The sequence below is a fragment of the Vitis vinifera genome, chromosome 5, assembly GCF_030704535.1.
Source record: "Vitis vinifera cultivar Pinot Noir 40024 chromosome 5, ASM3070453v1".
In the NCBI taxonomy this organism is placed as follows: Eukaryota; Viridiplantae; Streptophyta; class Magnoliopsida; order Vitales; family Vitaceae; genus Vitis; species Vitis vinifera.
Genome location: NC_081809.1, coordinates 22,215,516 through 22,238,623, shown reverse-complemented (window position 1 = coordinate 22,238,623; position 23,108 = coordinate 22,215,516). Strand labels below are relative to the sequence as shown.

The 23,108-nt window shown below is 36.4% G+C and overlaps 1 protein-coding gene across 4 annotated transcripts in view; it reads right to left on the bottom strand.

Annotated features, from left to right (window-relative positions):
- The window catches only part of LOC100248021 (uncharacterized), a 78,510-nt gene that overhangs the window by 38,645 nt on the left and 16,757 nt on the right, over nt 1-23,108 (bottom strand). For 3 of the 4 annotated variants that reach the window (XM_010652163.3, XM_010652162.3, XM_019220182.2), the window contains exons 2-7: nt 18,278-18,416; nt 11,240-11,459; nt 11,046-11,146; nt 6,110-6,231; nt 5,932-6,023; nt 5,671-5,776 (exon numbers count right to left, since the gene is read on the bottom strand). In XM_010652163.3, the coding sequence (XP_010650465.1) occupies nt 5,671-5,776; nt 5,932-6,023; nt 6,110-6,231; nt 11,046-11,146; nt 11,240-11,459; nt 18,278-18,416 (780 nt within the window). The remainder of the gene's footprint in view (nt 1-5,670; nt 5,777-5,931; nt 6,024-6,109; nt 6,232-11,045; nt 11,147-11,239; nt 11,460-18,277; nt 18,417-23,108) is intronic. The other variant, XM_010652164.3, reaches the window with a different exon arrangement.

Genomic DNA, 23,108 nt, shown 5'->3' with positions numbered 1-23,108 from the left:
TCTATCACTTTCTCTGATAAATTTGTGACCTTGTAGGACCGGAGTACGGGGAAGACGATTGGCATAGGACGTGAGTCTCAAGGCCCCTATCACCTCACCTCACCTTCAACTCCTGCAGTTTGCATTTCCACTGATGCTCCCCTCCTCATCCACAGTCGCCTGGGCCACCCTAGTCTATCCAAGTTCCAGAAAATGGTCCCTCGTTTTTCATCTGTCGTCGCTTGCGTGTGAGTCTTGTCAGCTTGGGAAACATACTCGTGTCTCGCTCCTAAATTGTTTGAATAATCAGGCAAAGTCTCCTTTTGAACTTGTCCACACTGATGTTTAGGGTCCTTGTCGGACCGCGTTTACTTTAGGATTTCAGTATTTTGTCACTTTCATTTATGACTATTCTCGATGTACCTGGTTATTTTTAATGAAAAATCGAACTGAGTTATTCCCTATTTTCCAGAAATTTTATGCTGAAATCCAAACCCAGTTCAATATTTCTATTCGTGTGTTGTGCAATGACAATGCCAGGGAATATTTTTCTGCACCATTTACTTCATTTATGTCCCAACATGGGATCCTTCATCAGTCTTCTTATGCTTATACTCCTCAACAAAATGGAGTAGCTGAACGTAAGAATCGACATCTTGTTGAGACAGCTCGTACTCTCCTTCTCCATAGTAATGTTCCTTTTCGTTTTTGGGAGGACGCTGTTCTTATAGCATGTTATTTAATTAATCGTATGCCCTCATTTGTATTACACGATCAGATTCCTCATTCCCTTCTTTTCCCTGACCAACCACTTTATTTCCTTCCTCCTCATGTTTTTTGTTGTACTTGCTTTGTTCATATTCTCACTCCTGGACAGGACAAACTTTTTGCCAAAGCCACAAAATGCATCTTCTTGGGATATTTCAAACTTCAAAAGGGTTATCGTTGTTATTCCTCTGAGACTCATCGCTATTTTCTCTCCACTGATGTCACTTTCTTTGAGGACTCACCGTTCTTCTCCACCTCTGAGTCTCTTCCTGTTTCTGAAGTCTTACCCCTTCCCATTATCTTCCCACCTGATGCAATGCCTTCTCGCCCATTTCAGGTTTATCATCGTTGTCATCGTGTCGTTGTTCCTCCTTCTTTGGCCGAGGTACCTGTTAACTCACTTCCTATCCCTTCGGCTTCTCCTGCCCCGGCTCTGCCTCCTTCTGCTGACTTACCCATTGCTCTTCGGAAAGGTAATCGATCTACTCGTAATCCTCATCCCATTTACAATTTTTTGAGTTACCATCAATTATCTTCACCCTATTCTGCATTTGTTTATGCTATATCTTCTGTTTCTCTTCCCAAGAGCACCCCTGAGGCTTTTTCCCATCCAGGCTAGCGACAGGTAATGGTAGATGAAATGGCTGCTTTACACTCCAATGGCACTTGGGATCTTGTTGTTTTACCCTCTGGTAAATCTATAGTTGGTTGTCATTGGGTCTACACAGTTAAGGTTGGCCCTGATGGTCAGGTTGATCGCCTTAAGGCCTGCTTAGTTGCTAAAGGCTATACTCAGGTTTATGGTTCTGATTATGGTGACACTTTCTCTCCTGTTGTCAAGATAGCTTTTGTTCGTCTATTGCTCTCCATGGTTGCTATGCGTTCTTGGCCTCTTTATCAATTAGATATTAAAAATGTTTTCCTTCATGGGGATCTTGCTGAGGAAGTTTATATGGAGAAACCACCTGGTTTTGTTGCTCAGGGGGAGTCTGGTTTAGTGTGCAGGTTACGTCGTTCTCTATATGGCTTGAAACAATCTCCTCAAGCATGGTTTAGCCGTTTTAGTTCTGTTGTTCAAGAGTTTGGCATGTTTCGCAGTACAGCAGACCATCCCGTTTTCTATCATCATAACTCTTCGGGGCAGTGTATTTATTTGGTAGTTTATATGGACGACATCGTCATTACAGGCAGTGATCATAATGGTATTCAGAAACTAAAACAACACCTTTTCACCCACTTTCAGACTAAAGACTTGGGGAAACTCAAGTATTTCTTAGGGATTGAGATAGCTCAATCCAGTTCCGGTGTGGTTTTTTCCCAAAGGAAGTATGCTTTAGACATCTTGGAAGAAACCGATATGTTAGACTGTAAACCGGTAGACACTCCTATGGATCCAAATGTCAAACTTATACCAGGACAGGAGCCTTTAGGAGATCCTGGGAGATATCGGCGACTTGTAGGTAAACTGAACTACCTCACCATTACTCGTCCAGACATTTCTTTTCCTGTAAGTGTTGTTAGCCAATTCCTACAGTCACCATGTGATAGCCATTGGGATGATGTAATCCGCATTCTTCGATATATCAAAAGCACACCAGGCCAAGGTGTGTTGTACAAGAACAGAGGTCATACCCAGGTTATTGGTTACACAGATGCAGATTGGGCTAGCTCACCCACAGATAGACGTTCCACTTCCGGGTATTGTGTTTTTATTGGGGGTAACCTAATATCCTGGAAGAGTAAGAAACAAGATGTAGTGGTAAGATCTAGTGCTGAAGTCGAGTATCGAGCTATGGCTCTGGCAACATGTGAACTCATATGGCTGAAACATCTTCTTCGGGAGTTGAGATTTGGAAATGATGAACAGATGAAGCTCATCTGTGACAACCAAGTCGCTTTGCATATTGCATCAAATCCAGTCTTCCATGAAAGGACCAAACACATTGAAGTTGATTGTCACTTCATTAGAGAGAAGATCGCATCAGGATGTGTGGCAACTAGTTTTGTCAATTCAAATGATCAACTAGCAGATATTTTTACTAAATCTCTCAGAGGTCCTAGAATTAAATACATTTGTAACAAGCTTGGTGCATATAACATATATGCTCCAGCTTGAGGGGGAGTGTTAGATAGTGTACAGTTATTTAGGTTATTTACTTTTCCTTTTCCTTTTCTTTCCTTATTGTATTGTGGGTCCCACTAACATGTATATATATACCCAAGTCTAATGTGTATTATTAACAGTTTTTCAATAACAAAAATTAGGGATTCTCCCTTTTCTCTCTTTTCACAAATATGTTTCGGAACTTCTTCCCCTGAAAGTTTGGAAATAAACACTTGAAATTGAGGTGAGAGATGATTATATGACACAAAATTGGATATTGGGTGTTGAGTACATGATTGAACTCCTTTTCTCATGGCTATAGGCAAATCAAGGTCGCTTACCTCAGGAATGACAATTGGTTATGATTCTTGACAGCACTGTTGGTCCATTTTGGTTTCTACTATTCTCGGCTTACTCCTTGAATAGACATGAAGTTCTGGTTGCTGCAGTGAATCTCCCCCTGGCCTTGAATCTGTTTTTGTTGTTGACACCCCAGGTTGAGCTGGGTTAGGTTGTTCTGGTTTGTTAGTTTCAAACACTGGTTAAGGAGGTGTTCTGGCTGTTCAGTTGGGTGAGAAGGCCGGTTTAATAGTTGTTCTGGTGACACAGCTAGGTTAGGCAGCAAGTTTGGTGGTTGTTTTGGCATAGAAGGCTGATTTAATAGTTGTTCTAGTGAGACAGCTGGGTTAGGCAACAAGTTTGGTGGCTGTTTTGGCAGTGGGTTCAGCAATGATAATTCCCAAAAATTCTCTTTACTTACAACAGAAAATTACATGATAGTTTTAGGACATGAAGAACATTGAAAAGGGTTATATGAGGCCCTAAAATTATAGTACCAGTCCCTGCAACAATAGCAAGGGATCCATCTGCAATTTTGACTTTAATGTGCCCAGAACCTAGAGTATAAATAGAAAAAAACCTTGCACAACCTCTCATATGGTCTGTTGCCCCTGAATCTATGATCCAAGGGTTGAATTTTTCTATTGTTTCACTCAAAGCAGTTCAAAATGTACCTTTCTGGGATAGGAATGATGAGTTAATTGGGTTATGGGATGTATTAGTGCCTGATTGTGTTGGTACCAAGGCTGAGGATGGTGTTAACAATTTGTAGAGCTGCTCAAACTGCTCCTTGTTTAAGGAAATATTGACAAAATTCTCTCCTGGCTTCTGTTCAGTATCCGAGGTGGTCTGATATCCCTTGGGTTCCCTCCAAGTGCCTCTGTTATATCTGAAATTCAGTGGCTTGCCATTCAACTTCCAGCAGTTTTCACGACTGTGATTGGATCTCTGATAATGATCACACCAAAGGTTGTCGTTTTTTCTGTTGTTGCTCGTATCTCCACGGGGACTGTCGTTTTTACGGGCTGCCAGGGAACATTAGTATCGTCAGCAACAATAGGAGTTTTTACCCCACCAAGCATCACATGTTTACGTGTCTCCTCTCTCCTCACCTCTGCGAAGATTTCTTCAATAACTGGAAGTGGCTTTATTCCAAGAAGTTGACAACGAACCTCATCCAATTCCTTGTTGAGCCCTGCTAAGAAGTCATAGATCCTTTCCTTCTTAATCCGAGCTCTGTATCTTTCACAATCTATTGTGCAGCTCCAATTGCAGTCATTAGCTAAGTCCAACTCTTGCCATATTTTATTGAGTGATGTGAAGTACATAGACACATCTGAATCTCACTGATTTAAATTTCTGGCCATATTCCGTAACTCAAAAACTTGAGCTGGATTTTCTAAGTCAGAATATGCAAGATTTAGAGAGTCCCAGATTTTTTTTGCAGTAGGATAACAAAGATAATTGCTTTGTATTTCGTCAGTCATGGAGTTTACCAAACAAGACATCACAATCGAGTTGTTGGCATCCCATATGGGGTATGTTGGATCTGTTTTTGCTGGTTCAATAAAGGTGTCATTCAGGTACCCTAGCTTGCCACGGCCTCGAACCACCATTAGCACTGCTCTTGACCATTGTAAAAAAAAATTTCCCATTCAATTTTTTTTTTGTAATTTGTAGCAGAGCATTTTCTGAGGTTAAGATGGTGGAAGCAATTGTAGGAGGTGTCTGAGAAGTGTCAGATAGCTACTCTGAGACACTACCCCTGCTTGCTCCAGCCATGGCAGTTTTGACCATTGTTTTTTCTCCAGTAGAAGTCGGCTAGCTCTAATATCATGTCACCGATCATGAGAAAAAACTAGCATTCACCGAATTCTTATTGAAAATAAAACAAAGTCACAAACTATAATTTATACATAGCAAGACATGAAATAAGCCTTAATTCTAGGAATAATAAAATCATATCTCCTAATCAAAAAGTCAAAATCAAAAAAGTCAAATAACAGCCAAATAATTGTTGATTATTTGGCTACTGATTTAAAACAGAATCTGTCCATAATTAGAATGATTTGATTTTATTCAAATTATCTTCCAACAGATTTGTATATCAAGTGGGGCTTGATCAACATCTACAACCCAATTTGAGAGGAAGTGTGGAAATCTTTCAGTTATTGGTCTGATTTCTAGAAGTTTACAACTGTAAATTAGTTTACTAGTTGACTTTGTTTGGTATTTTCTATAATAAGCAGATTCTGGTAGCATTTTACAAAATCTCATAGGCAATTTGTTTCCTAAAATTAGTGAGTCTTTCTAGGTAAGTTAGTAGTTGTATCCCGTGAATAATGGGGTGGTATTTTCAGCCACCCCATTATATATAGCAGTGTCTTTTCTTCTCTATTCAAGAAATGAAAAATAGAATCATTTTTTCTTTCTCATATTTCTTCACATAGGATACTAAGACACTTTTGGAACAAACTCACCTGACAAACACGACCTAGTCGAAGTACTTCTGGGGATAAACGAACATATTTCAGAAAGGCTGCTGCATGACCTCGCCACCAGTTATCACCCTGAAGTACAGGTTGCCTAAAAAAAGAGGAAAACAAAAATGAAAAAAAAAATAGTAACCAAATTAATTTAAGAAAGCTTTAAATCTCAACTACATTAAATGTAGTTGGTTCTAGATTAGTATCAGATATGGAATACATGCACATAAAGAAAGATGCCCATAAATTAACTACCTATTGCGAGTCCAGGGACTTAGAAACCCTTGCCTATAGATCCAAACACATGGAAACAAGATGGGATTTCTTCCAAAATCAAGTAGCAGACCCTGTAACATACACACCTTAAAATTTATAAAATACCCATAATAAGCTAAAGAAGTGCTAATTCAAGAATCTTCTTTTATCATAATACCGTATAAGCAGCTTCAGCAAATGGATGAAAAACAGCAGCATCCTGAATCCTTTCTACTGATGCCTCCAGAGACCCTTCATATGATTTAGGGAGTTGGCTTTGTGTCTTCAATAAAGCTAATCCTGAACAGATAATGATTTCCAGTCTTATGCACAATAATGTCAGGAAAAAATGAAACTGAGAATAAGTAATTTAAAATCAATAATTTAACTAACAATACATAGGGAAAAGTGAAAAGCACTAATGTTTATATCTTATCATTGTTTTCAAAGCTATTTCAAAGAAACACTAATATGAACAAGTCATATCAGGAAAGGGGGCTTAATAGGTCTCAGTTGAAACCATCAGGTTTCTTTAATTCAATCAGAGCTCAAATCAGTTCCCAATTATAATACTCCTATTCATGCAATCAAGCCCAAAATACAGCAATATTCAAAAGTATAAATAAGGAACAAAAGCAAAAAAAAATTACTTGGAAACCCCAAATTCCATGTATTTAGGGGAAAACCATGGAACACTCTTACCCAATCTAATCAGCTGGAAATCTGTCCATAGGAACCAATCCATGATCATCAGCATTTAATCTTTCCAAATTCTTACTGCAAACCTGTGAATCCACATGATACTGCTCTCCTAGTTTGCCTTTTAGTAGATCTCCTACACAAATCTAAAACTCCATAGAATCCAATAACTCTTGACGAGTCATGTATAATACATATAAGGTCAAGGTCTTAAGATTGTGGTTTCAAAAATCAATTTGACTAAGTTCAGTCAAAAGGATGAATTTTTTATAAAAAGATTCTCTAGATGTTTTTCTCAATTTAATGCCAGAGAATCAGTAGAAAAGCAATCATCTGGATTTTGTGATTCTGGACAAAGCTACACAATCAGGCTAGATCTCTGAAAGGAGAACTTGGAATAAAGGAGTTCTCCAAACAGGCCAGACTATGCAATTGTTTGATCAACCTCCCAATTGATTTAATTGCAATTTTCCATCTTAGTTGATCAATCCAAATGGAAATATCTATGTCAATCAACTGAACAACACTGTAGATCGATCAATAGCAATTATCCTATGCTTTAGCCCTGCTATTGGTAAAGACTTAGTTTTAGTACAACAAAACAATTTGTAAGAATAACAAGAACCATATTTGGTTTTCCTAAGTTGGACTTGATTCAAAGGTATCTTACCATCTCTAATATGCGGTAGAAGACTACTTGCAATTGCATAAATGTTCAAAATGCATTATGACTATAACCTCATCAAGCTTCATTTTAGACCGATTGGATGTATTGGACAAACTAGGAATTCAAATTACAACTGTATGTTGTAGGGAAATGACAATACTACAACTTTGAGGATGAAAAATCCTAACAAACGTTGTTTCAAAAACTAAAACTTGACGTTGAAGACAAAGTATGAAGTGCCAATATGAGGTTCATGTGAACCTTGAATACTAATCCAAAATTTAGCTTGAGTTAGAGCTACAGAAACCTTCTTAGAGCTTTTACTCTTCCTAACATTGGGAATTTAATCACCTAGAGCATTGGAGTCATACCCATATCATGCTTACAACTAGAATGACCCTTCTTATAAGAATGAGTGCATGAATAATGCCCTAGAAGGTGTTTCTAAGATGGAGATGATATCACTAGCCTTAAAAATTTTATTTTACCACAACTAACAGTGGAAGACTTAAAGTAGCAACTTTAACATTACATGACAACATGACTCGAAAATGATACAAATTTTAGCAAGTCCGAGTTAGGTGTAATCATGTTCGCGTCAACTCAATTAATAAATGGGTTGTGTTTAGGTTTGACAACTCAACCTGTTTACTTAATCATATCAAAATGACCTATTTATGGCACAACCCATTTATGACTCCTTTATAGTACAATACATTTATGACTTGTTTAACCCATTTATTTAATCATGTCAAAATGACCCATTTAAACCCAACCTATTTATAACCCATTTAACTTATATAAATTTATTAATTTTATATATTTAAAAATTAAATACATATTTTTAATTAGAAATATCATATAGTTAAAAAAATTAAATAACTAACTAAATAAAATTTTATACATTTCATTATAAAGATTTAAATTATTATATAATTAAAACATTAAAAAATAATAATAAATAAGTGTAAAAGTAAATTTTAATTTAAGTTTAATGGATTAGAATCATATGAACAGGTTTAACAGTTAGAATCATGTTAAAGAATTTAATGAGTTAGAATCATATTAACAAGTTATTTGTGTCAATTCATATACAATCCAACTCAACCCATTTATTAAATGCATTAAATGAAGCATGTTCATGCCAAGTCATTTTGACATGATTATTAATCGAGTCATATTCGGATTGAGTAAATTTTCACTATTTCTTACCTCAACACAACACAAATCTGACACAACATAACCGATTGCCACCACTAGGACTCATCTACATACCCTAGTCCTTTTATCAAACCAACACTTGCGACTTTTATGCAGCTTGTCCAATCATAAATATCCTCTATGTATTTATGTGAGACTTCATTCCCAAGGCACACTCCACTTTCCCAAACTTCGCCTTCCATCATCTAAGCCAGAATGATTAGATCAATATCATTTGGCAAGGAAGCAACAAAGATGGGTAAAATTTACAATTTCTTCATCAATGTAGCACCTACCAAACTCATTTGACTCAAAAATACTATCATGCCAAGTTGAATTCATTGATCTTATCCTCAACATTATTCCAGTCAAGATCTTAATAAAGATCCATCTCCTGCCAAAGGCAATTCATTGCATTGAAATGAGTCATCAGTCCCTGGTCTCCTTACTTGATTTCAGGAGCCTTATGTTTTAGATCAAATAAGATTGAGTCGTTGTCCATAACTGAAAATGCAATATTAATAGCATCCTAAAGAGCATAATCAGGATCAGTCACACTTAGAGCCTTCTTTGAGCCATCCAAATATCTCATCTTGCCTTGATCTTTGTTAAAGAACCTTACTGGTTATGTCCAACGCAGAAAATTTTGCCCATTGAGACACGAGTTGTAATATGTATAACAGGACTTTCTGTAGAATCAGAAACTTGTCCTATGGGGACTTCCTTTGCCTTAGACATATCTTTGAATATTGTCCTCTAGCAACACTAGCAATGAGGGTCACTTAAGAAAATCCCTAAACCCAAAAAAAATAAAAAAAAAGAGTCTAATACCATGAGGGAAAGGATGGAAAAAAAAAAAAATCTATTAATTTGACTCGATGAATTGTCTACATGGTTGCTGCTAAATATAGACATGAGTAACGCTAGGATCAAGGCTAAAAACTAGGAAGAAAAAATGGGAAAATAACTGTAAAAATTTCAAAACAATCTAAATATAGGAACAAATCAACCTAATTAATCCAAGAATTTTAGGCTATTCCACCAAGTTCGACTTCTTATCTTTAACAGTAAACTCCTCCAGGTTGTATGGCCTGATTTGATTCCGAGTTCTCAGCAAACATAGATATTAGTCTCCTTTTCCTTAATAGAAATTAGTCCCATGTCCTCACTGATTTAAAAACTAAGCCTCCATCCTCTTTTTATGGTAGGAAACATTTTTTTCTCTTGTTGGGAACTAAACCCAGAATCTTCCACATCCCCATTCTAATCCCTTGCCACTTTAGTCAAGCCGGCAACTAAGCCTCCAATGTAAAGTCAAAAACTATAGCGGTTTGGAATAAATTTTGGCCCTTTGGTCCAAATATATTGAAAAAAAAAATTACAGTTATGTGTAAATGAGTAGGGTATCTAACCAAGGTTGCAAAACATTAAGGTTCAAGAAATATACAAATTGGAACTCTCTAATTAGCCGACTTAATTATAAAAGCATTATTAGTGTTATTGCCACAATAAATTTTCACAAGTTTCTCATCATACAACAATAATGAAAGAATCAACAATATCACTGATATTTCCACCAAAATATCAGCAATTTGGGGTGTCGATACAGAAAGAGCGAGGTAAAAGGTAATGTGCAAAAATTCCTCAAAATATCACCACAATTTCTTCAAAATATCAATACAATCAAAATAAGGAAAATCTAAGACTTGATCCGTCAAATTATCACTGATATATCCTAATATTTTGACGATATTTGGAAAGTATCAACATTTTTCATTATGATCATTTGTAAAAATCTGGAAGGTACAGCTGTGATATAGTTGTTTCCTATTCTAATTTTCTCCTGATTTTATGAGAAACTTTCTCCTAAAATCAAGGATAGATTTCACTTTCTAAGGAAAATGACCTCAACCATTCATGCATAAATATCAATGCAAGAATCAGTTCGAAAGTAGAGATCAAAAAAAAAAAAGTAGTATTTTTTCTCCCTCAAATTTCTTCATCATAAAAAAAATTCCAGCTCCCTTTTTTTTTCCAATGGGAACCACATAAGTCATCATTTTTATATTATATGTAATATGTTGTCACCACATTAGTTTTTAGTATTCACTTTCAAATTCTTACTTGTTTTCAGCACATATTATATTATTGACCATTAACACTAATTTTATCATACATATCTTATTCTATTAAAAACACTAGTTTAATTTGTGCATTATTGTTTATGTTATCATTGTTGAAAGTTTCAAAGTTTCCATGTTTTGAGATCAATTTCTGTAATTTCTTTCATTTTTACTGATATCAATATTGATATTTTCTTGATATTTCCAATGACATCGAACCACCAGTATTTCCAATCGATATTGACATTTTCATCTTTATCATATAGATAAAATATCATGTTATAAATACAACCATACACATTCAAACAAGTGAGAAGACAAAGCAGCAATTGGAAAAGCATTACATAATAAAACACCAAAAAGAAACTGCATGTTGTTGTGATCATAAATGCAAGTAAAAATTCCATACCGTAGTCAACACTAACCTGCCAAGAGTTCCAAATGTCCCGTGCCTGATGCACGATAAGCAACAAGATCACCTAATAATCGGGCCACCGAGTGAACCTCATCCTCCTCCAATGCACTCCTATATTAATCAAGTAAAAAAATGAAAAGGAAAAATCAGAATGCAAATATTAAACAAAATTCTGTGGGTCAACCATAACACAGGGAAGCCTACAAGTATTTGAAACGTCCCAGACAGCACAAAGCCTCACGAATGCCACGATCGAATACCTCCCGGTAATGAGCTTTCCATGCATTATCTTGGGTTGCATAAAAGGACCTCCATCTAAGAACATCAGATCCCGTAAAACATTGTACCAATGCTACAAAACATACTAGGATCATATAAGCCACCACTATATGTTTCTTCCACTGGTAACCTTTTGGAACTGTCCCTGCATTCAGGACAGAGTTGAAGACAACTATGAGCCTCCACAACCAAAACATAAAGAAGAATCTTTAACAACACTACTTTCTATCAATATATTTATCGATGTGGAAGAAAAAAACTCAACATTCCACCATATCAAATACTGATTACATTCCCCTCTATATATATATAGATGATAATACTCATCTATTTTAGGATATTTACAACTTACCTAAAAAAAAATCAAAACTACCTCAATCTTAGCCCCTAACATTGCTGGCAGATCATCAAATTAAATCTTCCTACAATTCTGCACTCCCCCTCAAGCTGGGCGGTAAATATTTATTAACCCCGGCTTGGAACTCAAATCATTAAACACCTTTCTCGGTAGAGCCTTGGTAAGAATATCAGTTGTTTGAAGGCATGTAGGCACATACAACATCTTGATTATTCCTTCCTCTATCTTCTCGTTTATGAAATGTCGATCAATTTCCACATGTTTTGTTCTATCATGATGTACTGGATTTTTTGCAATGTTGATTGCTGACTGATTATCACAGAACATTTTCATAGGTTCTTCATCTGAAATCTTTAATTCCTTTAGCACCCTTCTTAACCATATTCCCTCACCAATGTCGTGTACCATTGCCCAGAATTCAGCTTTTGCACTGCTCCTTGACACCACTGATTGCTTCTTACTTCTCCATGTGACCAGATTACCCCACACATATGTGCAGTACCCTGAAGTTGATCTTCGGTCTTGTACTGATCCTGCCCAATCTGCATCGCTGAACACTTCAATATCTCTTCTTTGGTTCTTCTCAAAAAATAATCTTTTACCTAGTGTTAGTTTTAGGTATCTCAAGATTCTATACACAGCCTCCATGTGTTCTTCATTTAGATTATTCATGAATTGACTATCCATGCTGACAGAAAAATCAATATATGGTCGTGTGTGAGATAGGTATATTAGTTTACCCACTAATCTTTGGTATCTCCCTTTATCCATGAGTGCACAATTTTCCTTAGCTCCTAGTTTGGTTGTTGGATCAATAGGAGTATTTGTTGGCTTACACCCAAGCATTCCAGTCTCTTTTAAGAGATCCAGGACATATTTTCTTTGTGAGACAGAGATTCTCTTTCTTGACCTTGCAATCTCCATACCTAGGAAGTATTTGAGATTCCCAAGGTCCTTGATCTCAAATTCTACAGCTAGAAAACTTTTGATGGTGCGGATTTCCTCTTCATAATCTCCCGTTAGAATTATGTCATCCACATATACAATGAGGACAGCAAGCTTTTCTGCAGGAGAGTGTTTAATAAATAGAGTATGGTCCGTCTAACATTGGGAGTAGCCATGTTTCTTAACTACCTTTGTGAATATTTCAAACTAGGCTCTTGGAGATTGTTTGAGCCCATATAGAGATCTCCTAAGTTTACAAACTTTGATGCGTGTAGTTTGTGTCTCAAATCCTGGAGGAATTTCCATGTAAACTTCTTCAGCTAGGTCCCCATTTAGGAATGCATTCTTGACATCTAGTTGGTGGAGAGGCCAGTCAAGGTTTGCAGCCAAAGATAGTAGAACCCGAACTGTGTTTAACTTGGCTACAGGGGCAAATGTCTCCTCATAGTCGATTCCCTATGATTGGGTGAATCCCTTTGCAACCAGTCGTGCCTTGAATCGATTAACACTCCCGTCTTCATTATATTTGATTGTGAAGATCCATTTGCAGCCTACTAGGCGTTTTCTGGCTGGTAATTTTGAGATTTCCCAGGTTCCATTTTTTTCAAGTGCATGAATTTCTGCATACACTGTTGATTTCCACTCAGGTGAGCCGAGAGCTTCTTGTATATTATTAGGAACCTAGATGTTGTCGAGGTTGGCAACAAATGTTTTGAACTTCGGTGGCAGTCCTTCATATGACACAAATGTGTATATAGGGTGTTTTGTGCATGATCTTACACCTTTTCTCACAACAATAGGAAAGTCACTATCATCATTAGTTTCGGGATTATAGTTACCTGATGGATCTTCACTTGATCTAGAACTTGGGTTAGACTCTTAGGGTTGCTCAAGAGATGCTTGTTGTTCCATCTCCTTTTGGTTCTTTCTCCTTCTTGAGTAGGTAATCAACTCATCATTCTTTGTTGATTGAATAGTGTCCAGATTTTGAGAAGGTGGATTAGTAGGCGGATTGTTGGTTTGATCTTGAGAAGGAGATTCAAGGAAGTAAGGAGACTCAAGGAAGAAATTTTGAGGAGGAATGGATTCATGATTTAGTGATGGGTAGGGTTGGTCAGAATTAGGAGAGAAATGAGATGATTCTTCAATATCCCAAAACTGGTATTCCTGGATAAAATTAGTCTCCCCCTGAATATCAGATTTGGAGAAATAAGGTTGTTGCTCAAAGAAGGTGACATCCATGGAGTGATAGAACAGTTTAGTGGCCGGTGAGTAGCACTTGTATCCTTTTTGAGTTAGAGAGTACCCAAGGAAAATACATTTAAGAGCTCTAGGATCAAGTTTGTCCTTGTGTTGTTGATGGACATAGACAAAAGCTGAGCACCCGAAAACTTTGAATGGGATTGTGGAGATGAGACGAGTATTGGGAAAGGACTAAAGAAGAATTTGACAGGGAGTCTGGAAGTCGAGAATACGAGATGGCATCCTATTTATGAGATAGGCGGCAGTGAGGATGGCTTCACCCCAAAAAAATTTTGGTACATGGGTAGAGGACATTAGGGAGCGAGCAACATCAAGAAGATGCCAGTTTTTTCTTTTGGCAATACCATTTTGCTGAGGAGTGTTGACACAGGAACTTTGGTGAACTATACCATGACTCAAGAGACAATCATTAAGAATGGAGTTGAAATACTCTTTGGCATTGTCAGTTTTCAGAATTTGGATTTTTGCTTGGAATTGTGTTTGGATCATGGTGTTGAAGGTTTTGAAAATCTAGTTTGCCTCTGATTTTTCTTTCATGAGGAATACCCATGTGAGTCTAGTGTGATCATCAATAAATGAAATGAACCAGCGAGAACCAATAACATTTTTTATCCTAGAAGGACCCCATACATCACTATGTATCATGGAAAAAGGTTGAGATGCTTTGTAGGATCGGTTAGGATAAGAATTACGAATATGTTTAGAAAATTGATAGATCTCACATTGAAACTCATTTGAATTTTTATTATGGAATAATGAAGGAAACAACTTCTCAAGATACAAGAAATTTGGATGACCTAACCTATAGTGCCATAACATAATTGCACTATGATTATTAGACTAACTCACAGACAAAGAAATAGGACTACTGGACACTGAACAATCAGAATGATGAGTTGTTCCTTGAGGAGGATCATTAACCTCTAGAAGATAGAGCCCCGAACACATCTTAGCACTGCCAATCATCTTCCCCGAGTCCAAGACCTGAAATTCACACAGATTTGAGCCAAATTTAGTAACACGGTTGAGATCCCGAGTGAGTTTACTAATGGACAGTAAATTGCAATTTAATTTTGGCACAAGGAGAACTGAATCAAGAGTGATGCTCTTTGAAACTCTAACAGAACCTATACCAGCCACCTTTGAGAGTGAACCATCAGCTATTCTCACAGTTAAATTTTTATAGCATGGATTGTAAGTGGAAAAAAGCTTCTCATCTCCAGTCATATGATCAGATGCTCCTGAGTCTATAATCCATGGACTTAGCTTCTCCTTTTTAACATTTAGAGCACTCAAAAAATTACCTTTTTGTGCCAAGGAACTAGTACCAACCACAATGGGGGCAGGTGCAGGCAAGGATTGGCTGAACAATTTCTGTAAGACTTCTATCTATTCCTTGTTGAAGGGAGTGGGTTCAGGTGATGGTTTTTCATCCATGGAGACAAGGTTGCCCCATCCTTCTTTGTCATTGGCAAACCGGGAAGGCTTCCAGTCTGCAGGTTTGCCGTGAATCTTCCAGCAGGTGTCCTTGGTGTGACCAGGACGTCAACAATGATCACACCATGGTCGCCCTTTCTTTGGTCTGTGATCATTGTTGTTGGATGGATTTCCTTTAACTGTAAGGGCTGAGCTTTCAGGATTTGTCATAGAATCTTGAGAGCCCATCATGATCTTCTTTCGACTTTCCTCTCTCCGAACTTCTGAAAATGCTTCCCGGATATTTAGTAGTGGTTTGGATCCTAAGATTCTTCCTCGTACTTCATCGAGATTCTTATTTAATCCAATCAGAAATTTTTATATTCTTTTCTGTTCAATAATCTGTTTGTACCTGATTCCATCACCCGGACAGCTCCAATTGTGCTCCTCGAACAAGTCCAGCTACTGCCGGAGCGATTGAGTGTGTTGAAGTACTGAGTCACCGTTAACTCTCCTTGGCGGAAGTCATGGAGAACACTCTCCACCTCAAACAATTCCGACATATTCTCATTGTTAGAATATGTTTCCTTGGCAGCGTCCCAAATCTCCTTTGTTGTTCCATAGAGAAGAAATTTTCTCCAATGTCATTTGCCATGGAATTAATGAGCCATGACATGACCATATTATTTTCAGCATTCCAGACTTTAAACTTTTCAACTGTCTTGTTTGATTTGGCAGCAACTCCATTGAGATAATCGTCTTTGCCCTTTCCGCATATGAACATCATTACAGAATGGGACCATTGGAGATAGTTGTTCCCATTCAGTTTGTGTCCTATAATGGGCATGAGGTTACTATCTGCACTACTGTTGCTGGAAGCCATGGCTTCCTGATTGGAGGTGATTTGGGAAACGGTAGCAATTGAATCACGTTTGCCATATTTGGCCATATGAGGGAATTAGGGTTCAGAGAATGCTTTGATACCATATCGATGTGGAAGAAAAAAACTCAACATTCCACTATATTAAATACTGATTACATTCAACTCTATATATATAGATGATAATACTCATCTATTTTAGGGATATTTACAACTTACCTAAAAAAAAAATCAAAACTACCTCAATCTTAGCCCCTAACATTGCTGACCAATCATCAAATTAAATCTTCCTATAATTCTACAATATTCATTGTATCACAAATCAAAAGTAGAAGATGGATGACTTATCCCTCAAGAGTAGAGAACAAAAACCACTCTCAAGGAAGCATGAATCACCATAGAAACACCTCCATTGTAGAAGCATCCTCACAAGGGGATGGATAGGTTAGAGAATCTACTCCGTACATATATCCATTATCCCTCTAGGCATCCTACAAGTTATCTCTGATCCAACATAATCACACTCAACAGGATACCTAAGAACACAAGAATAAATAACACCTGAAAAAAGAAAAGAAAATAACTACATCCTAGAATGACTCCGACAGCCTCCATCATCCTCAAGATATCGATATTCCCTTTTAGCCAAATCACCCAGAGTGAAGGAAAAGGCAATCAACTGTCTCCCCACTACCCAAACACATCAAGTAGTGCATGGGTTTGAGGGCTCTATAAGGCCTCTGCAAGTACATTTTCCATTTCTAAATTTAAGTGAAGCTTTAGATTTCTAAATGAATTTGACCAGGGGAAAGAAACTAGAACCTTTAATTTAGCCTGGGCAACAATGAAGAAAAATGTAGAAAATAATCTTGAAGGAATCAACAACCATACTCTTATGTTATGGGAAGAAGGCAACAAGAAACATGCAAAAAGAAAGCAATAACAAATCGAGATCATAAACTTCTTGGCCAAACAAACTATGTCAAGAAAGAGGAATGATCAATTGTGCCTAAAAACAGAGTTTAAGAATTGAGGATCCAAAGGCTGATCACCCCATAAAGATCTTAATTGTTGTATCATCTCCAAGTTCAAGTAAAACATAAGATGTCACAGTATCCTTTGAGTAATAACTTTCCAGGGACAACAGTTTAACCACCTGACTCAGATGTTAGCATCCCAACTATTAGTGTCTGACCATACTTCAAATAACAATATGCTAGAGTGCATCCCTTTCCATAAATTATCAAAGTAACTCTACCAACAGATAATCCCCCTTCACCTTTTGATAGACAACCTGATCTCAACCTATGAAATGGTCTCTCTTAGTTAAGGCCACATTGGGGGCAGGGAGAATTCAGCAGGTTTTCCTTTGGTTCTTTGACAATAGCAGTATGAGAAATGTTTTATACACAAGGGAGAGAAGGCTCCATGGCCTTATAAATAGAGAGGTAGGCCTTAATAATCCAGTCTAGATTACCACTGGGTCAACCATCTAACATTTTAAATGAATATCAAGATAACTCAGGTGAAGGACCAACAACTATATCTCAAATGCGGACCCAAGCACACAGATCTAAGACCGAAAGTCACTGATGATATTTTATCATCAGATGTGTACAACTTCCAGAAAGAATGGATTGAAATCCCAAGCTACAGGGCTCCAGAATCAGGATGGAAACTATATGCTAACTACAAATTAAAAAAGAAGAAGAAGAAGAAGATTGTATGCATGCTACAGATTATAAATACTGTTCCCTTCAAAAAACTGACCTTTTAAGCTTTTACTGTGCACACTTGTCTGCACATGCTAGTGTGGGCTCAGCAAACTAGCTCCCTAGGTTACTTGGGCTGCAATTTTTTTCCACAACTTAATCCATAATTTACTTGGACACTAATTAACCTTTAAATGCTTTAAGCCCATCCCGTTGAAAATAAAATCCATGCCAGTAAAAGCCCGTAATGTTGATCAAACTGTACAGTAACCAAAATTCCTAAATAATAGAAATGAAGATCTACTAAAATAAAGAAGTAAAATAAAAAAGAAATGAGTATACATACATAGAACTCCAAAATAAATACAAGCAGGAACTTCCCTACTTACCTAAAACACAGTCATTTGATGTCCCATCATTAGAAGTATGTTTAGCCACATGGAAAATAAGGTAAGTAGCTCCCACAAATTGCAGTATAGTAATTACCATTGCAAATCGGGTCCACCAAAGCCATGTTTTATACTTCATCTGTCCATCAAGAAATAAACAATTTTACATTACAATGCTAGCATGTTGGTCTAGAAAAAGCAGATTTCAAGGAAACAAGTCCATAAATATAAAGAGAAAATATAAACATTTATTTCATCTTGTATGCAATTATTAAGTAGAAAAATTATATAGAACAAACTTGAACTTTTTTTCATGTAAACCTCAAATATGAATACCATATATATCTTATTTACTTAAATGCAATTATTAGTCCAATTTCTATTCCATTAACAGCATCTTTTGTGAATCAAATAGTATCCAATGCATAAAAAGTTTTGAAACTAAAATATAGTAATCTCAACAGGTTTCAAGGAAAAAGAACATAAAACAAAGCAACTGTGACAGGGATAGATAAACCACAAAGCAGCTAAAGTAAATGATTTTTTAAGAAGCCAATTTCAAAGGTGTTGGCATGAGTACAAGAATGACAAAAAAACTGATAGTTCCATTCAGTTTTTGGAAGAGTCAACACATTTGCAAAATAATTCTCTTGGTTAACAATATCATCCATAAAGTTCTTCTAGGGCTAAAGAGGCTAAGTAGAGTTGCCAGACTGACTTCCCCAATTCTTTTTTTTTATTGGAAACGACACAAAGATATATTGATAGATAAAAAGAAGTACAAAAAGAAGGATGAGAAATCCTCCCGCCAAAGAAAACTAAACTACAGGAAATTAAACTGTAAAACAAGCGAACTCTCTATAAAGGACCATTCCTTATGGAGTACACACCGTTAACCAATCAAGTTGTAACATATTAAGGGGAGTCCCCTTAAAAACCTTGGAACAAAAAGCCCAAAAAGAAGCAAAGAAAACAATAGAGTCCCAAAGATACTCTAAATTCCTTGCTTTATCCTCAAAGATCCTCGTGTTTCTTTCCCACCACACAACCCGAATTAAAGCGATGCTCGCAGCTTGCCACAAAACTATCCCCCTCTTAGATGAACCAAAACCATTAAATTTGATGGACATCATGTCAAAGATGCTCCTCGGGGGGACCCAATCCATCTTAGCTAACTGAAATAACCTGTGCCACAACCCAATTGTCAAGGAACAATGAAGAAAAAGATGATCTGTTGATTCCCCATGCTTCATGCACAGAATACAAATAAGTGTTAGCATCCCAACCATTAGAGTGTGAACCATAAATGCTTAATATGACCCGATGCCAAAGAGTTGAACTCTCTCTAGGTAGCTCCACAACCATTTCCCTAAAAAAGCGAGATTCCTCTGAGAAATATTCCCAAAACCCAAACCCCCTATTGCCTTCGATTTACACACAACATCCCATCCCACTAAATAATCTCTTTTGTCTTCCCCAATCCCTGACCATAAAAAATCCCTTTGCAACCTCTCAATTTTTGCAGCCACTGAAGCGGGTAACTTAAATAAGGAAAGGAAGTAACAGGGCATATGGGTAAGGCAAGATTGGATAAGAGTTATCCTTCCCTCGAAGGATAAGTAAGCCTTTTGCCACCCATCTAATCTTCTTGAGATTCTCTCAATCACTGGATCCCAAAAGCCACATGCCTTGGGGTTCCCTCCCAAAGGAAGACCCGGATAGAGTATAGGCCAGCCAGAAGCCTTGCAATCAAGCATCTCAGCCAATCTTGAAAGATGAACTTGATCAAGATTGATGCCATAAATATTACTCTTGTCAAGGTTGACCTTGAGCCCAGAAATGTTCCCAAACACTAGCAAAAGACTCTTGAGAATCTACAGATCTTCCTCCCTAGTGTTAGAAAAGAAAATGGTATCATCAGCATATTGCAAATGGGACACCCTAATTCTGTTTCTACCCACCCTGAAACCCTCCAACATATTTCTTTCATTTGCTCTCAAAAGCATCCCACTCAGTACATTTGCTACTAAAATAAAACAAAAAAGGGGATAAAGGGTCACCTTGTCTTAATCCTCTTGATGCCTTAACCCACCTTTTAGTGCTACCATTCACCAAGACTGCATAAGATACCGAGGACAAACATCCACTCATCCATTTCCTCCATCTAGGACTGAACCCCTTCTTCTCCAACACTTGATCCAAAAAATCCCACTTCACGTGATCGTAAGCCTTTTCAAAGCCAATTTTGAAGACGACACCTTCCTCCCCTAATCGTCTTCTCTCATCCACTATCTCATTGGCTATGAGAACCGTATCCAAAATTTGTCTCCCTTGAACAAAAGCGCCTTGAGTAGAGTGAATGGTTTCATGTAGAACCCCTCTTAGACGCCCCGAAAGCACTTTGGCTATTATCTTGTAGAGACTAGTGATCAAACTAATGGGTCTAAAATCTGAGATTTTCTTTGTCAAACTCTTTTTGGGTAATAGAACAATGAAGGAGGCATTAGTGTTTTGATTAATAATTCCGCTCCTATGAAATTCTGCAAACACTCTCACTAAATCCTCCTTAATCACATCCCAACAGTCTTGGAATACTGCAATGGTAAAGCCATCAGGCACTGAAGCCTTGGCAACCTAGATTCAAGAGAAAAGGTGTGGAACTATTAAATATGTTATGCCACTCAATTTTCTTCAGCCTTTCAATGCCCATGATATTCTTATGTCTAATGTTTGAGTTGAGTTGAGTTGTTTTTTGCTTGTTAAAAGTACGTTGGTATAATACTCTAACCCTATTTTAGGCTACTTTCATAGATTGGAAATTCACTTGATCATTGTGGTAATAGGTTGCTTTGGGTCTTTCTAAATTTGGTATGAGTGAGCACTTCAGTCTTTGGGTTTTTCAATTAGATTTAACCAAGATTGGGCTAGTTTAGGGCTTAGAAGCAATAAGGAAGATAACTAAAGGGCAACTTTGTTGTTTTTCCCAAAAGTAAAACCTTATATGCTTTGAACACACCCTTTTTTCCGGTTCAGAAGCAGAATTGCCTTTGAAAGGAGAGAAGAGCACTAAGGCTTAATGATCAGATATTAAGAAAAAGGCTTCCCCTATTTTTGTTCCAGCTATCTTTCAAGCATTAAATTATTTCATAATACATGTTTTCTATGCCTAAAAAATCTAGTTTTTGATAAATCACATTAGTATTTAATGTACAGTTTTACGTTCATGACACATAGTTTTTCAATATAATAATATATGGTCTTGCAAAAATGTTTAGTTGTTTTGATCAATGAGAACAATTAACATTTTTGCAAGAAAAAAATAGCTTGACTATCAAGCCATAGAGGTTAATCAATCGAGATATTGATTTTAGAAAAATGAGTTTCTTAAAGTTTGATCCATTGAGATTCTGTTTAGATTGATCCTAAGATTATTTTTATTTTTTTTTGCTTTTTTTTATAGGCAAAGATCAATTATATTAACAAGGCCAAACAAAAGGGCGCGCAAAAGCATACACGATGTGATGTATTCAATGTGCCAAAAGGCCAAACAAAGCTAAGGGATACATAAAAAACAACATACTCTCCCTACTTAGAGCTCAACTAATCAATAAAGTCAATCATAAACAATAAACAATCTCCTACATGCACTCTAACCCACTCCAAAAATTGTACATAAATGATTGTTTGATCTGTTTTTTCACATTCTCTGCTACCTCTCTCTTTCGTTTGATCCAACATAAGCACAAAGGAGTTGCTCTCCAAGTTCTTTCCAACCAAGAATCCATGCTAGCTTAAAAGAACATCTCCCTTTGAGAAGAGCATCACCCATTGTATAAATTAACTATCATAGCATGCCTATTAAGCCTTCTCCTCTAGACTCCTTTAAAAGTATGCCCATATCCTCTAACCCAAATCTCCAATCAGCTCACTTCCTCTTGGCCCAAACCATAGCTAAGACTCTCACTGCCCAAGTCATAGTTTTAAAAGGTGCAAGGCATACTTAAGGTGCTAAGTCATCCTAAGGCCTAAGTGCAAGGCATGGTCCAAGGCACATGCTTTAGTGAACTAAGGCACACCCTAAATCACATATATAATTTAATATAATACAATAAATTATTATATGCAAAAATATTGTTCTAGACACTCATATCTTCAAATATTATCCAAAGTTTCAATTTAATCAACAAAAAAACATTTAAAAAAAAAACTCCAATTATGTAAACTAAGAATTTATGATCTATATCCAAATTCCTAGTTTCCAAAAAAAAAAAAAAAATATATATATATATATATATATATATATATATATATATATATATATATATATATATATAATGCAAATATATGAAATTGTTAACATGCAAACACTTGTCCACAATCCAAAATTCAAAAATATGCATTCATAACATTTGCCAAGTTGCCAATAAAAATCAATTACCACTCATCCTCCAAATCCATAAAATTATCTTCTCCCCTATCATTAGTTATCATAAAAATAAGTAGATAAATATATACAATAAATAGTTTCCTTTTATCATAATAAATAAATAAATAAAATAAAAACATTACATAATATATTCAATTCATTACCATAACAAATAAATAATTCATTATCGTAAATAAATAAATAAATCATCATAAATAAATAAATAAAAGTAAAAAGTAAATAAATAAATAATAAAAAACAATTAGATAAATAAGTAGTTTCTTTCTTTCACAATTTCATTATAATGATAGATAAATTAATTAATTAAATGAAAATATAAAATACAAATTTAAATGTCCAAGAGACATTGTGAGTTCACTAATTAAAGAGATCGAGGAGTTGCAA